This window comes from Parasteatoda tepidariorum, chromosome 7, assembly GCF_982258835.1.
Source record: "Parasteatoda tepidariorum strain Cologne lab strain chromosome 7, Ptep-v5.0, whole genome shotgun sequence".
NCBI classification, from domain to species: Eukaryota; Metazoa; Arthropoda; class Arachnida; order Araneae; family Theridiidae; genus Parasteatoda; species Parasteatoda tepidariorum.
In genome coordinates this window covers 97,680,687-97,698,641 of record NC_141761.1, presented here as the reverse complement: position 1 = coordinate 97,698,641, position 17,955 = coordinate 97,680,687, and the positions used below count along the sequence as shown (strand labels likewise).

Below are 17,955 nucleotides of genomic sequence, written 5' to 3'. Positions count from 1 at the left end.
AAGAAGCATGCCAAATTGCTTTGAAAAATATTCCTCTTACGTTTCAGAACATGAAGACTTGCTTTATTTTGCTTTGTCTTGAATCTGGTTTATTTTTATTGGTTTTTGTACTTTTTTTGGATCGCCTTTTCATATTTGTATGCTTCTTCTAAATGTTGCTTTCATTTCTTTTTGGAGAAAAAAATTCTTTTTACAATAGAATTGTAATTAAAAAACATGCTTGCATAATGTTTTTAACAGACATTTTTATCGGTATGGTATTTGTTTGTGTTGAATAATAAAGGGAAGCTTATATAATATTCTTATTATTATGTTTATCGCAAAGCAGCTATCATTCTGCAACTTCATATTATTTTAACTTATTTTTTTCCATTATAGCAGAATGCATGAGTAAGGCTGTATTTTGTTAATTGTTATTAAGTTCTTATTTCAGTTTAAAGTTTAATTTTGTTACTTTTTATTATTCTCTGAAATGATAGCCTGAATTTCTTGAAATTTAGTCCTTCCAAACCCTGAGAAATCCGGATTTTCAAAGTAATACTATATAAGTCAGCGGTTCCCAAATGGGGAACCCCAGAGCTCCGTATAAGAGTGAAAGGAATTCTGAGAATTAATACTTTTTATAACCAGTAATAAGTTTTGAAACCTCTGATCATATTTAGATCTGACCTATAATTCACAATTTATTTAATCTTACTTTTGCCTTTATGAAATTATTTCAAGTGAAATTCTAATGAAATAGAAAGGACATTTTTTAAAGGAAAATATAATATTTCTTATAACAATATATTGAACAAATTATGAAAAAAAAATTAAGCATTTATAAAATATTCCATTAATATTTTCTCTCACTATTTTTAAATCAAAATAACTAAATTTTTTAATAAAGAAATATGTTTCCATAATAACTATTTTCAACGCTTATAGCAGTTGTTTTAGGTTTCCATTTCCGAGTAAACCATAATTTGGCTTATTTTAATCAGCTTACACCAGAAATAAATTCATATCTAGACTAGATGTAGCACAAGGGCTGCAAATATAACTGACAGACATAAAACATAATCTTAGGTTATTAATGATAAAACGATGAAAAGTCATTATTCCTATAATTAAATGTTTTAAATAAGTCTCTTATAAGGTTATAGCTGTTCTCAATAAATTCTTAATAAACAAAAACATAACAAATTCAAAAGAAAAAAAAATAGAATTTTCATTACTAATTTTAAACCTGTCCTACTATATGGATCTGTGACTTAGCACTGCAAACAGCTGATTAGGAAGAATATTGCGTATCAAGTGATTCCATAATAATTGTGATGCAGTAATTCTTAGAAAAACAAAACAAAAACCGATTGATCAGAAAATTAAAAAACGGAAACAGATTGGTCATGTTCTACGTAAACCTGAAAAATTTAAAATAAAACAAGTTTTTGGTTGGAACCCTCAGGTCAATAGAGAAAGAGGAGGACCTAAAAATACATGGTGTGGGAGGATTGAAAACAATAGGAAAAACATGGAGTGATGCAAAATATCCGGCCACAAATAGAGTGAGATGGAAAGCTATGATAGAAGCCCTATGCTCCAATTCGGAGTGTAAGGTTATAACGTTCGTAATTACCTTAACTTTCCGTCGAAGGAAGGTTGATTATTTAGGGTTTTGTAGCCAAAAAAATTGGGAACTGCTGATATAAATTATATTTAATTGGTAATACTAAATAGCCATTCCTAAAAAAACTCATATCTTTGTTGGAAAAAGATTATTTTTAAAAATATTCTGCTGTACCACTGTCGATTAATGTATTTTTCGTCACTGAAATTCAATAATAATTGCATTATAAAGATTACAACAATATTCTTATCCATAAATGCATGTTATTATTATTCCATTCAGCACATATTTTTTAATTGTTAACTCTTTGTTTACGACGCTTAGCATGGTAAAGTCTCTCACTCTGGTTCAATTGTTGTGCCAGCCATAAGCAAATGGTTGAATATGAAACGAAAATTTCGATTTTTTTTTTGTTCCCTCTGCTTATTGAATCAATAATAAATAATTTAATTTATCCTTATTAACGTTGTCTCTTCTTTTTACTGAATGATCTGTCATCCATGCATGCATAGTAAATTCTTAATTTGCACTAGTTTGATTTTTTTTCTTCCTGTAAATATTATCTAATCAAATAAGTCTGTATCAAACTCTTTTTATTCTACTTTATATATGAAATAATTTTTTCATATATTTGTAGCATGCTAAGAAAAAGTGTCTATTAGAAACACTACCAGTACAATAAAATTGTAAAAACTTTTTTCTTTTTTTCTTTTGCTCGATTTTTTTTTTTTTTTTTTGCAGAAATGTTTCTATTTTGTAAAATTCCATGGTTTCTACGAACTCATCTTAGTTGTCAGCTAAGAAATGTGTTATTTTTTCTTTTTTTTTAGGCTCCCGAAGGTGAAACACAACCTAGTACAGAAGTTGATCTTTTTATATCAACAGAAAAAATCATGGTTCTGAATACAGATTTAAAGGTAAGATTTTCTTTTCCCAAATTCCACTCTTTCCTGAATTTTTTTTACCAATAAAAGAAATCTCTGGGTTATAAAAAACTTATTCACTTTAAATAACTTAATTAATAATGTAGAATCTTGATTATATGAAGCAATTGAGAGCAAACACTACTCCTGATAATAAGAACCTTGATTCTGTAAATTAAACTGGGTGCAAGCTTACATTTCATCTGATAATCAATAGTACAGTAAAACTATTTGTAGAAGTAATTGGTTACTATAGAACAAAATCAGGAGCTTTTGACCACCTGTAACTTAACCATAGCATCTTTTTAAAATATTTGATCATTTTTTTCAAAAATCGAAAATTTTAGACAATTAAAAAAACTATTGATATCAATGGTGTGAGGCAGTGGCTCCCAACTGTTCCGACCACCCCCTCTAAAAGTTGGCTGACAATTATCGCCCCCTTTTTTATTGAAAAAAAACCCCATACATTGTTGCAAGTGAGCATCAATAAATTTGAATATCTGTTAAATTATACCTGATTTTTAATTTAAATTAAAATGTAAATAATGAAGCAATTTTATTCAATCATTTTAGAAAATTTAGAAGAAAAAAATGTGTGTACCTTAAATTTTTTGTCAAAAAGAGATGATATTTAGCGCTAATTAATTGAAGCAAAAGTACATGTTTTTTAATAAATTTTTTTGATGTAATCTGGAAAAATTGAAAACGATAACAACTAAAATGTGAGAAAAAAACTTACAATTTGAAAACTCAATTGTTCATTTTTACCTCTTCAATGATTACCTTGTACTTGGTGGATTTCAGTTAAAAGCTTGACTATCAGGTCCAACCTACTTCTTTGTATTTTGAGAAGCTTGACAGCTGAACTAAATCTTCTTTCTACTAAATATGTTGATGGGCTTCAGGTGAGGATCGATTCCCTGGCTTTTTTTATTATTATTAATTACAATGCATTTTTTTCTACTGAATACTCAATGCCCCCCCCTCATCACCCACCTGAAGAGCCTTGTCGCCCCCTGATTGGGAACCACTTGTGTAAGGCATTACTTTAAAATCATTTCTCGTAAAACATTATTTGGCCCATTTCAGAAAATGTGGAAAAATTTTAAAAAACAAGCATGAAGTAAAGTAAATCATTTATTTATCTTTCTGTATTTTTATTTTCTTAAAATAATAATAAAATGCATAGGTTGTACATTTCTGTCTACGAAATTGATGATCTGGCAGGTATTTTTGATCACCATTAGTTATATTTAGTCTGCCAGTTAAATTTGGCCTAGGTATATTGAGAGCTAGCCTCTACCTTATAATCAATAGCTCAAACCTGGATTATAAGCAGTGATTGGGAACAAAGCTACTTTAACAATCAATAGTAGAGTAGTATCTCAACCATGAGAAACAATTGGGAGTGTAGTAGCTACTCTTGATAATCAATCAGAAAAAAAAAACGTGATCTTGAGAAGTAACTGGAAATAATCCTACTTTTAATAATCAATACTATTAGCAGCAGAACTTGATTATGGGAAGTTATTGGAAATAAACCTACTTCTGATTATCTTAATTATCTTGATTAGAACGAAACATTTTAATTATCTACATGTATAAATTAATGCTAAAAAAATCAAGATTATTATTTTCTAATTTTAGTGCGCTTCGCCGCCCCCTCCTGACCAAAGACTCCCCGTGTAGTAAATGGTGACTGATACACGTTAAATCTTCTGAGTCACAAAGTCCTCCATGTTCCCATAGCAAATCATACTTCTGGGGTACTAATCCAGGAGTTTCCTTGTCTTCTGGATTGGTTCAAAATTACAAGGCTACAGAGTTGAACATTAGTAAGTTGTAATCCCAAGACTGGGTTGGTTGTTCAACGACGTTTATAAAATAATCTTACATGCTTGATGAAATACTTGCGTCCACTGAGCTGGGTTCAGTTAGATTCTTGCACTCTCATGTGCAACTCTGATGCATTTTGCAAGATATTCTCAATTTCAGGCTTCATTTTCCACCCTCTGAAATCAAACCGAAAAATCTCCCAATCTTTTTATGGTGGCTAATATAATCAAGAAAAGAGTCCTTTGTCAGAAACAAGTTACTAGAACTAGATCATGATCATATGAAGTCTTTGAAAATTATTTTGCATTTTGTTAATGTATATAGTGCTTAAAAATATTTTTTGCGGGCTTAAAAAGTATTTTAAAGGTGTTTATTTTTTGTTGAAAGATTTAGCTATGCACCCTGAAAAACTTTTTGCTGTTGAATTAATTATAATTAAGGCAAACATCTGGTGTGATCCACTTTGCAGAAGGAGAATATTAAAGAAGCTTTGTTAAATGTTTAGTCCAGGACTCTGCATTGTTTAGCAGAAGCTCTAAAGTAGTCATTATAAAGGTTAAAAATTTTAAAACCTTATTTATGTCCATGCTCTTATTATTTCTTTTTGTTATTGTGTTGATGGAAACATGTTCTTTTCCTTAAGAAAAAAATGTTATTTCTTAGGAAATCATGATGGATCATGCTCTGAGAGCCATTTCCTACATAGCTGACATAGGTGATCTGGTTGTTTTAATGGCAAGGAGAAGAGTTATGAACAGTCCAGATGATCCTAGTGAACCTAAAATTAAGCGCACACCCAAAATGATTTGTCATGTTTTTGAATCTGAAGAGGTAAGGTTATCAGTTTATTCATTTTTTTGAATATTTTGAAATGTGGCTTTAAAATTTTAAGGGATATACCTTAGTATCTTTTTTCTTTCTTTTTAAGTATATTAGTAATAGTTTGAAACGTTGCTTTTAAATTTTGAGTGATGTACCTTAAAATCTTTTTTTCTTTCTTTTTAAGTATATTAGTAATATTTTGAAATGTTGCTTTTAAATTTTGAGTGATATACCTTGAAATCTTTTTCTTTCTTTTTAAAGTACATTAGTAATATTTTGAAATGTTGCCTTTAAATTTTAAGTGATATACTTTAGTATCTTTTTTTTTCTTTTTTTTTTAAGTACATTGGTAATTAAACAAATATGGTAAAATGTGTTCCTTGTTATAAAACACATGGATATCTAAGACTACTTGTTATAGAAATGATTTAAAAAAGAGTCCCCAAAGGAACTGTTTTTTTTTTTTAAAAATATATATTGATTTATTAAAAAAAATTTGTTTTTAAATTGCTCTGAGTTTTAGGTCTCTTAGAATAGTATCCTTAAACTTAATATTTTTCTTCTTTCTATGCTAAAAGACAATTTTACTTTGAACAATTTATGAAATTGTAATCATGTTTTTTTTGTTTATTTATTTGTAACTCTCATTAAAGATTTTAGAAAGAGTCTAAAACTTACTTAAATATTTTTGTATAATAATGGTTTATTTTCCCCAGATTTACAAAATACTGAAAAAAAAGTTCCGCATATTGCTAATGACATTTATCTGATCATAAAGAAGGCATATTGAAAAATTAATTTCAATTACAATGATGTATAACAAAAAGAGATTTAAAAAAATTATAAAATATTTTATTCTTTGACTATTACACATCTTATATTGAATTTTTCCTTACACAGAGAAATCAGTTTTCTTTGCTAGAAAAATATCAGATTGAATGCCAAGAAATTACAAATTAAATTGTCATAGGCTTAATTACTTTAATTAATTCAAAATTTATGCATATTCATTATTTGCTTTTTTATTGAAAACTTAAGCATATTAAATTTCGAAATTTTCTTGAATAAATGTAAAATAAATGTATAAGAATATAATGTTTGGTTTATATCTATTAATGTTCTAGTAATTTCCTTTATCTATTAGTAATAAAAATTTTAAAATAAATTTTGTAATTTATGAACTATTTGTAAGTTTTCTTGGCATACTTGTTTAGTAAGTTAATTTAAGTAATTTTTTCAATCTTCATACAATTAAATATATATTACAGTTTATTGATGCTTTCAAGCTGCCTATTATTTTTGATATAGAATAAAGAATAACAAGTTGAATATAGAAGTAAAGTAAAACATTCAAATAAGCTCCAAAAAATTTTATTTATACTTAATGAAGTGAAATTATACTTAGGAATATTCTGGGTTTCATAAATTAAAATAGAAAATGTAAGTGCAATGACAAGTTAACATGTCACTGGTCAACAATGTGTGAAGTTCAAAGTATGTAATTTGAATATATTTCTTAAAATTCTGCAAAGATTATTGCAATATGTAGTGCTACTGATTAAAGGAACAAACGATAGTTTGGCATTTTTAGCTTATTTTATAACTGTTTGTCTAGTATTGATATTAGTTGTTTTTGCATTTAATTGTGAGTGTGTGTACTATAATTCTGCATGGGTTTGCGAACTTTTCAAACTACTATTTTTTTTCTCTTCTTGCAGGCTCAATTTATTGCTCAGTCTATAGGACAAGCTTTCCAGGTAGCTTATATGGAGTTCTTAAAAGCTAATGGAATTGAAGATAGTAGTTTTGTTAAAGAGATGGATTACCAAGAAGTTCTCAATTCTCAAGAAATATTTGGAAATGAACTTGAAATGTTTGCCAAAAAGGAAAAACAAAAAGAGGTATGCCATGTCTCTCTATAAAGTGTTGTGCCTGGTTTGACGCAAGGCCTAATAGGCCCAAGCCTAAGCCCCACTCATTTCTATTAGCCCCCTAATTGTTACATATATATATATATATATATATAGCATGATACTCTCAAACTTTCGATAATTCAAAATCGATGGAACCGGAAAAAAAATTAGAATAAGCCTTAATTTTAAATTACATATATTCTCGCAAACAAAAGAGATAAATAAAAAGGATAAACTCCCTGATCAAAGATTTAACACCTAAACGTTAACTATGAATAATTTATTTTCTTAAAAAAAATTGGAAATTATACAAAATAAATATTTTAATTATTCACAATTATTTTAACATACAGAACTCTAGGAACCTAGCAAAAATTTTTAATTATCCTGAATTTTGAATTAATCAAGTTCGAATCATGAACATTTGACTTTATCTTAGTTAAAATAATATTTACTTATTGATTGCAAAATTTTATTAGGTTTTATTGCAATCGAAGTCAGAAAGTTTTGGTTATTTAAGATCAATTTATAAGGTTAAATAGTCACATACAATGTTTTAGACTTCTTATTATGTTTCAAAAACTTTAGTTATTACATTTATTGTTTTCATAAATAAATCTTTTTTATTATGAAACTATTGTATTTTATTTTATAAAACTTTTTTTTTATAAGATTATCATGACAATTTTCTTGATCAAAAGAAAGTAATATACATAACTTGAAGTGAAATTTGTAGTCTAAGATATATCAAGTTATTGAAAAAACCCTTATTTAAAAAGAAATTTAACGGTTTCTTTTTTATTAATCTTTTAAATAAGAAAAATATAATTTTAAACAATAGATAGTTTTCTTAGTAAAAGTATCATTTTGAAGTTATTTCATAGTTCCCTCTATTAACTGTTATCTATATATTAGAAAAATTAAGTGCAACTTTTTTGAAGTTTTATTTCTATGATTAAAAATTAACTACTTTATGGATTTTTATTTAGTTTGCATTTAATACTTTTAAACAGTTTGATTTTTTTTCTATTTAGTTTGAATGTTATGTAAACTGTGTGTTTTTGATGCAGATAATTTTTTTAAAAAACAAAAATAAATAAATAAATTATCATTATTTTTATTATTTTTGTCATTTGTAATTCTGAGTGTTATTTCCTAGTTTTAAATTTTTCTTTTTTTAAAATCTTCCATTTTAGTTAATTTAGTTTTTGATGTTCATGTATTTTTAAGAATTTTTAACTTTTTTAAAAAATTAGTTTTTAAATCAAAATTTATGGAAGATCTCAGATTCTATTTAGAAATTTCTGTAATTAATTTTATAATAAATATGCTTGTTTATAATGATTATTTTTGTAAGAATACTGAGTTTTTAAACGTTGTTGGAAACTTTTTTTGAGAGATTTAATAAATTGGATTTTAGTATTTATTTTTGAATTTTGTTTTTCAGGTCGTTGTTCCTAAGCAGAAGGGTGAAATTCTTGGTATGGTAATAGTTGAGTCTGGATGGGGTTCCATGCTGCCTACTGTAGTCATTGCCAACATGGCTCAAAGTGGGCCAGCAGCAAGATGCGGGCAACTTAATATTGGGGATCAAATAATTGCCATAAATGGAATAAGCCTTGTAGGACTGCCTTTATCTACATGTCAAAATTACATCAAGGTATGTATCGAAAGGCTGCAATTTTATCTAAAATCATATTTCACTCTCTTTAATGTCTCTTAAAATCATTTCACTTTTCCAAATGCAAGATTTTATTTATTTATTTTTCTGGTTGAGGTTGAGTGAAAAACTTCTAGATACAGTAGAAAACAAGTTTTGTGATAATGCATTCTCTGTTCTAAATTTTTCTGCAAGCAAAATATCTAATGAGGAAAATTTTTAATTTGTAGCTTTAGTCATTCTACATGACGTGCACATTGACTTGAAAGTTTCTAATTTAACAAACACCAGATGAGAATTTGAAAAATTGTAGTCAAAATTTTTAGACGGTTAACACAATTTATGCTTTTAATGAACTTAAATATATGCAAATGCAGAGGAATTACAAGCAAAATATGTGAGTTTGAATTCCGTTTCCGCCTTTTAAGTAATAAGTTTTAAATAATGATTTGAAGATTGATTAATTCACATCATATAGAAGTTGGCCATATAGTATAGAAGAGGAAGGATTGAAAAAGTGTGCATAATCTTCCAAAATCAGGAGCCCTAAGTAAAGCAACTAAACATCAAGCTGTGTTAATCAGAAGAAAGTTTGTTGTTGATCTGAACAAGAGCACTAATCCAAAGAGATGGCCACTGAAGATGGACTCAGAGTAACAAAAAGTTCTCATCTGGAAAAAAAATAATCTGATCAAAGATTAAAATTTGTAAAGGAACATGTAGCATAGAGAGCTTAAGATTGGAGGAAGGTCCTTTGAAGTAATGAATCCAAATTCAGTTTGTTTCGAAGTGATAGCTGACATTTTATTCGTCGTCTAAATGTCACCAGAATGGATTTAAAGTACCAGTCATCAAAGCAAAAAGATATGCAATGAAGTGTTAAAAATTTGCTGTCTTTTTTTACCTTAAGATGATTAATTTCAATAAAAGTTTAAAAAATGAATCATTTCCAAACTTTATGGTTTCTTTTTTTTCTTCAAATTCTCGCTTGATGTTTGTTAAATTAAAATTTTTCAAGTGTATTATTAGTTGCTCCCCATGTTGGATGACTAAAGCTACAAACAAATTTACTAATTTCGCTGACAGAAAAACATGTCTCAAAACTTTTACTCCTTTCTGTACATTAGTCCTTTTTTTTATGAATTCATTGCAATTTAAGAAACATAAATTCATAGTATATATATATATATATATATATATATATATATATATATATATATATATATATATATATATATATATATATATATATATATATATATATATATATATATTGGAATTTCATGAAGAGGTTGGAGACAAAGTTACATACAATCCATTTGTAATGTTAAAAAGTTCTGCTTAGAATCATATAATAGGGAAGAAAAAGTTAATTTTTGTCGAAAAAAAAAAGAAGAGATTTAAGTACATAGTTAGTAAACCAGAGGTCATCAATATTAGCTGGTCACCACCTTTATACAAGCACAGAGGTTATTTGTTTCAATAAAATTATATATAGAGAGTTTTTATAAATTATTTATAAATTTCTAACTAAATTTTCAACAATTATTTAATTTATATATTTGTTTTGGTAGAATACAAAAAATCAAACTGTTGTGAAGTTGACTGTAGTTCCATGTGCGCCAGTAGTCGAAGTTAAAATCAAAAGGCCTGACACCAAATATCAGCTGGGTTTTAGTGTTCAAAATGGAGTGGTAAGTACCAAGATTTATCTGCCCTGAATTAAATGCTTTTATTACTTAAATTTTCTTGACAACATTTCATTTTCATTTGGGTTTTTTCCTTTTTTTCTGAAATGCAGTTTTCTTTTTTCTTAATATTGTAAAGAAAAAAAAACTGATAAATCAGCGTGATATATTTTATCTAATCAAACTGGGAATTTTAGATGCCATCTGTTATGAAGTTAAATTTATTTTGAAGCAGTATCCCGGTATTTTTTAGTATATTTTTGTGTAATTGTGCATTAATATCTCTAAATGTGTTGAAAAATAGGCATTTTTCCCCCCCAATTCGGTATTTTTCATTTAGATTGGGTAGCATGTCTGTTGAAGGCTTATAGAGTGAGCCAACTTTCAATGCTAATATAGGACTGAGCAAGTTAATTTGACTAAATATGCTGTCCTCTTAGAAATGAACTTTTTATCATTGTTGATTTTTACTCCGATAAATTGTCAAATATCCTACAATATTATTCTGCATCAAGCATTCTTCAAATATTTTCAATTTTGTTCAGTGTTTAATTTTCTTTTATTTTTTCTAATAATTAAAGTACACCGAGAATTGCAGAGAAAATATGTTCTCTATCGAAATAACATCTATATTTAATATTAGAGCTTAGTTTTTACATTTTTAGTTTTCCTCTTTTTGCTTTAGAATAAAGGCATTTAAATAAAATGTCCCCTTTTTTTTAATTATTTCATCTAGATCTGTAGTTTGCTCAGAGGGGGCATTGCTGAACGAGGAGGGGTCAGAGTTGGTCATAGAATTATTGAAATTAATGGACAAAGTGTTGTAGCTGTGCCACATGAAAAAATAGTCAACTTATTGGCTACATCAGTTGGAGAGGTATGTTTATCAATAATTTTGTGTGAAAGTTATGGAATATGTTTGTTTTTATCAAAACATCATTTTGCATTTATCATTATTTTTTGGTGATAGGAATATTTTAATCATATTTACGTTAGAAAATATTTTAAAGATTATTTTTAGTTGAACCACGATTTATTTTATATTTTTTGCATATGACATGTTTTGCATTGGTGGCTTAGCTGCTAAATATCATATTTTTTATCACAAATGTTAATATTTTTTATCACACTTTTTTTCTAGCCAAGCTGATAAGCAGCATTTTTTTTATTAAAATGTGTACTGGTTTTTACTGTTACATGAACGAAAATTCGTATATTTTATTTCAGTGTTATGATATATAGATATGTGTGTGCTTAATGAGTATTGCATCAATCTATTAATTCATCTGTATATCTAATTAATTCTTGAATGTGACCAGGACTGATAGTTATATATTCTTTAGAAGCTTATATACAAAGACAAGAATTTGAAATAATATTCTATATGATTAACACAGAAAAAAAGTCAAAATTTTCCAAATATTTTCTAAATAATTTTTCTACATTTCGGTAGAATATATTTGTATTTTCTGTTTCAATAAAAAGAGAAACTCTCGAAGAATTAATAGATATTAATAAGTAATAAAATATAACAAATAGCAGAAGATAACAGGTAGTCTGGAGCAGAAAATACAGTAAAAGTCTGTTCTAATGACAATTCACAATAGCAGACAAAATTGCTGCTATAGTGAGAAAATATATGCATAGCATTATATGTTGTTATAGTGAGCAAAGTAAATATATGCTGTTATAATGAGCTAAATATGTGTATAGAATTAAAAGTAAATACGTACACATATATATTGTTAAAGTAGCAATTAAAAATACTTAAAAATTAAACGAGCACATAAATCTTTTTTTTTTGTATTTTAAGCAACTACTTTGACTTGAAATTTGTATTTACAGTAGACTGCATTTAGTGATAGATTATTGTTTGGATTGACAGTTTTTACAAGATTCTAGATAAAATACTGTGCAATAATTTTCCTCATCAGTAATAAATATTCTAAGATGGGAAATAATGGAGCATGGTAGATATGCAATCAACTAAAGGGGCATTCTTTTGGTAGTAGTAGTAGTACAACAGTATTCTTAAAAATAGCTGAAAAATTTAAAATTGTGAAGAAGTTGGCCAGTCGTCAATTGCACATATTCGCTATATTAACTTAAAAGGTTAAGGCTCTAAGAAGGAATTTATGTGAAATTCTGTCAATTTTTTCCTTTTCTCTATTTAAGCCAGAAATGACTAAAAATGTAATTAATCCTATTCAGAGTTTTCCCTAGGAATAAAAAAAGGCAGGGTGCTTCCTTGCTGAAATGGGCACTTTGAGTTTTGAAAGGGAACTCAATAACTGAATTTGATCCTCAACAATTTTTAAGTTACCTTCTCATACTATTTTATGTTTATATTTCAAAAAGTAATTTTCATTCATTATCTAAATAAGAAAAAAAATTTGTTGAATTATAAATAATTATTAAAGGCATGATAAGAGACAATCTCTATGCATGCATTTTTTTCAGAATAAAAGTTAAATTTATTTTTTGATAAGCAATAAAGAAGATATTTCTATAATTTATACTGAAAATTATTAGAAAACAAACATTTGAAAGTGCATTTTTTTTCTTAAAAAAAAAGTAATTATTTAAAAAATAATTTTGAAACTTAAAATCACTTAAATTTATTAATATACCACCTTGGAAAAAAAAGTAAATTATAAAATTTAAGGAAAAACTTATAAAATTTTAACTAATTGAGAATAATCCTAACAAAGTAAATATTTATAATGGTAATTAGAATCAAGCCTATAAACCCAGATCGTTTTTGTGCGTAATTATTACTTTAACAGTTAATTAATTTATTTTAAAAATGCATCTGAATAAAAAGGCAGTTACAGGGGTGACTGCTTATTTTTACAAAAAAGAGCACAGAGGGTGCATTTATAAGGATCAAAGGGCAAGCAGGGTGAGCCTTACGCTTAGGGAGAATACTGTCTTATCCTTTCATATAATATTGCTCGCGTAAACAACACATTAGAAAAATTTATTTCCCTTAAAAAAAAGGCCAGCAATTCATGACTTGTAAACATATTTTTTGTAGTTTTATTATTAGCATATTGTCTGTAACTCGGATAGAATTTTTACTGTATTTTGTCTGCATTCTTTGCACGAGGGTCTCAGTTTCTTTTTTCTGTAATCAATACGAGATTTAAATATTTTATTGAAATTTTCTATAATAAGTTTCTTACCCATGCATTATTTCTCTTTCAGATACATATGAAAACTATGCCTACGTCTATGTTTAGATTGCTAACTGGTCAAGAATCTCCGCTCTACATTTGAAGTGACAATTGCATTGTTTCCAAAAAGAAGGAAATTATTGTGCCTCCACTTTTTTCAATGATGGCCCACGAACGATGGCCCTCATCTGTTCACTTCTAAATGGCAGTGATATATATATAGAAATAGGTGTGCAAAATCAATTACAATAAATAACAAAAAGCAAGCGCAAAACTTTATTCCAACCTGTTTAGCCATATCAGGATTTGCTGGTGGGGAGAGAGCGAATGGAAAGAACTCAAATCGTATGTGCGGCTGGATGCTTTTTTTTTTCATATAAAAGAACCGACGAAGATGTTGTATTTCAATGTTTATCTAAATGCTTGGTACTGATACCGTGTGTATCGGTCGAAGGAATGGTTTCTTGCACTTTTCTCTTCCAATGCAGTTACGTGCAAGGTGGACGTCCCTGCGAGTCGATTGCCGCTCGTGTTTTCTTTAACTCTACTAGTCACAAAACAGAGATATTATTTGTTTGTTTTATTTTCTGTTAACTCTCAATGAAGCTTGGAGAAAAAAAATTGATTGCTATTTTTCTTGTAGTGAAAAGGCTCGACTTGGACGTTATGTTTCTGAGCTATCAAGTTTGACATTTCCGAAGATGCTCTTCTTATAGTTCTGTTTTCGGTTACCTCAGAATCATTAATCGTGATTGCTTCTGAGGAATTAAACTTAGTGCCTGAAGAAAAAATTAATGACACTTAAATATTCTCTAATTGCTTTTCACTATAAACTGATATTTAAAATGCTGTTTTTTGAACCAGGGACAAATTTATTTCCTCACCCCTGTTAGAAATTCAGTTTTTTTTTTATTTTTCCTCATTTTTAAATTTGCCATTTTTATGTAAAAAAAAAATATCTTGTATAGCTATCATTTTTGACAGAAATAGGCAGCTTAATGTACATTTTTGTCTACAGCTCAATTGAGTCAACAGTTTACTACTTTTCAAAGCATAAACTGAGTTTGCCCATAAATGTGTGCTTTTTTAATGCATCTAAGCCTTATTTTCTATTTAAGCTTTATTATTTAACGCATCTAAGCTTACAATGGAAAAGCATTTTGTTTTTTAAAGGATTGTACATATTTTTTTTATGCAGAAATTCTTTGTAAGATTTTGAGACTAGACACTATCTCTTAATCTTCTCTCTGAAAATTTCAGGATGCATTTAATTTCAATAATAAAAAATAAAAAAAACTAAAGTGAGGATCCTTATAGAAAGTGTCTCAGCTTTCATAAATATTTCAATGTGAAACACTTGCATGAACATTTTTTTGTAGGATCTAATGTACAAGTCTGATACAGTAATGCAGGAAAAGGTAAGTAGCTTTTCTATACTGCTGTTTAATGTTAAAATGCATCATTGACTAAGTTAAAGGTCTTGCAATGGCTAAGTTAAAAGTTAAAGGGCAATATGTAAAAAAAAGTGTTGAAGGGCAATATGTAATGTGCTACATAAAGCTGAGGAAGATTGAGACTCTTAAACTTGAGTGGATGCTGTGAAACATTCGAACACTGTTTGAGGAACTTCTTTTTCAATTTAAAACTGCTAAATATTCTACAATTTTCCAATTATAAGAGGTTTATACATAATGTGCTATATAGCTGAGGTAGATTGATACTCTTAAACTTGGTGGATCCAGTATGGCATTAGGAAACTGTTTGAGGAATATATTTTTCAATTGAAAACTGCCACTGCAATTTTCCAACCGTAAGAGGTTTATACATAATGCGCTATATAGCTGAGGAAGATTGAGACTCATAAACTTGGTGGATGCATTAAAACATTTGAAAACTGTTAAATTAAATTGAAAACTGCTGAATATTCTACAATTTTCCAACCATAAGAGGTTTATATGCTTGAAAAATTTACTAGTATTGAAAGCATCACTTACTCTGTTATCTCATTAATCACAACATGCTCTTAAACTGGCTCATCATAGGTCATTGACAACATGCTAGTCTTGTCATGAATATCATATGCCATTAAACATGAGTTTTTTTTTAAATAAACGCAAGTCACATTCTAAGTTTGAATCAGAAAGTTGTTCATCTATTTAGGTGGTAACTCCTTTTTCACCAGACTAAAATCTTGCTATAAGTGGTTCAATTCTTTTGACCGAATAATTCAAACATTTTTTTAAAATTTATTCTCAAAATTGTATTTTTCAGTTACATAATAAAAAATCTTTAATTAAATGGCACAAAATTCACAATTTTCTCAGATATTCAAGAAAATAAATGTTTATTTTTTCTCATTGAGTCGCATTAACTGTAAAAACGAAAAGTCCTGTGGCAGAATGCAGAAATCAAGATCGCCTATTTCAGTGTATTTTAAGTATCCAGATATTATTCTATGAAAGCCACCTTAGCTTGCAAGTCAAACTTGCCAGCAAAAATTGAAAATAAATTACAACCTCATCAAATTAGTCTTTCTACCTTATAACTAAGTCTTCAGCTTTCAGTGAACTCTTAATCAAGTATGGTGCATTGTAGTTAAAATTAAATGATTTTAAGAGAGAATAGCTGCATATATTCCATATTATTGATTGGATTATATTTTATCCAATCTTTAATATGGATTAAGGATTTTTTTTTTAACTACTGAATCTGTTTAGTTACGATTTGCAAGACCACTATATGTTTAAAAAAATAAAAACTTTGAAGCAACACATGGAAAGAATTGAAAATAAAAGCAGCAGCATGTGAAAAGAAAATATAAATAAATCAACAAATGAAAATTATTCTTATGATTAAATATACATAAGACACCTGACTCAGACACCTTATAGTTTTTATTGATAATTGTTTGTTAAAGGTGATTAAAAAACTCTTAATTTGTTCAGAATTTGACAGATTTTTTTTAAAAAATTATATGTTTTAAGTATTATCTATAACCTGATCATAAAAACTTACGTTCAGATCACATTTTTTAAATGATCACTTTGCCACACCAACTGGTTGTAAGAAAAATTTAATTCTTAAATTCTCCTGTCCCTTCTAATCTGGTGTCCTGACTATACCAACAAAGAGCTAAAAATTGATTGCTCCTCTAAAAACAGATTGGTTCGAATGTTTAATTGTTTATTTTTTCACTTTCTCACTAACCATCATATCAGTTTATGCTTTGATAAAGTATGAATCAAAATATATTGAAATTCTTCATAAGGGCTTGAGGGCTGATTTTCTTTTTAAAAAATTGAAGAAACTTTTTTTTTGTATTTTAAAGTTTGTAATTAAATCAAAAAATGTAAATAAGACATTAAAATTTTTGCTCAAGGCATGAAATTTTTGAAAGTTGCAAACAAAATAAAGCAGCTCTACTGTTATTAATTTCAGTGCTGATTTAAATTATGTTTGAATTTATATTTGTTTTGAAACATTTTTATTTATTTTTGTAAGAAAAACCTCATAATGTGGGTCAATCATCTTAACCTATCGATTAAACCTATTTATCTTACCTATTTGGATTAAAAAGTTCCTAGGTAGACTATATTACAGTATGAAAATCATCGTTGTTTCATGGTCTTAAACCTAGAAAATCTTTTAGTAAGTTCTTTAATTGTCTAATAAGTATAATCTTGTTTATTTAAAAAAAATTTTTTTGTTTAGTTAAAAATATCTGTTTATTTAAAAAAAGTATTATAATTTAAGTTAACTTGTGTACATCATATTTGCTATAAAATATCATATCGCAATTTAAGTTAACTTATGTCAATCAGATTTTAAACAAAATATCCTATTGCAATTTAAGTTAACTTGCGTGCATCCGACTTGAAACGAAAATGAAAAATTTCATCCTTTTAGGGATACACATATATTTTTATCTTTAATAAAATTTAAAATTCTTTAAAAAAAAAAAAATTAAATAAAAACTATATTATCATTTTACATTTACAATTAAAAAAGATTATGTTTATAGATATCGATATGTAATTAAGTGAACTAATAATTTTATTCGATTATATTATTAAATTCTGAAAGATTATTTTTCTCTCAGAAATACTTAGTACTCTACAAAAATTTGATTCTCATTAAATCATAATTTTTAACTTCATTACCAATGCAAAATGAAAATAAAAATCCAATTTCTAGGTTTATTTTACAAGCTATCAGCATAAAATCTTATTCTAGTATATTTAATTTTTTTATAAGGTCTGATATATCTTCTAAATATTATTTGATGTATGTATAATATTTCATGTATTAATTTAATTTTCATATAT

General features: G+C 27.4%; 1 protein-coding gene across 8 annotated transcripts in view; it reads left to right on the top strand.

Annotated features, from left to right (window-relative positions):
• LOC107455513 (uncharacterized) overlaps window positions 1-17,522 on the top strand; it is a 198,406-nt gene extending 180,884 nt beyond the window's left edge. For 6 of the 8 annotated variants that reach the window (XM_071183115.2, XM_071183114.2, XM_016073134.4 and 3 more), the window contains exons 8-14: window positions 2,440-2,526; window positions 5,035-5,202; window positions 6,912-7,094; window positions 8,554-8,766; window positions 10,341-10,460; window positions 11,191-11,331; window positions 13,662-16,388. In XM_071183115.2, the coding sequence (XP_071039216.2) occupies window positions 2,440-2,526; window positions 5,035-5,202; window positions 6,912-7,094; window positions 8,554-8,766; window positions 10,341-10,460; window positions 11,191-11,331; window positions 13,662-13,733 (984 nt within the window). In that variant the 3' untranslated portion in view covers window positions 13,734-16,388. Of the gene's footprint in view, window positions 1-2,439; window positions 2,527-5,034; window positions 5,203-6,911; window positions 7,095-8,553; window positions 8,767-10,340; window positions 10,461-11,190; window positions 11,332-13,661 lie in introns of all 8 variants that reach the window. The other 2 variants (XM_071183112.2, XM_071183113.2) reach the window with 1 other exon arrangement.
• Window positions 17,523-17,955: the final 433 nt, after the last annotated feature.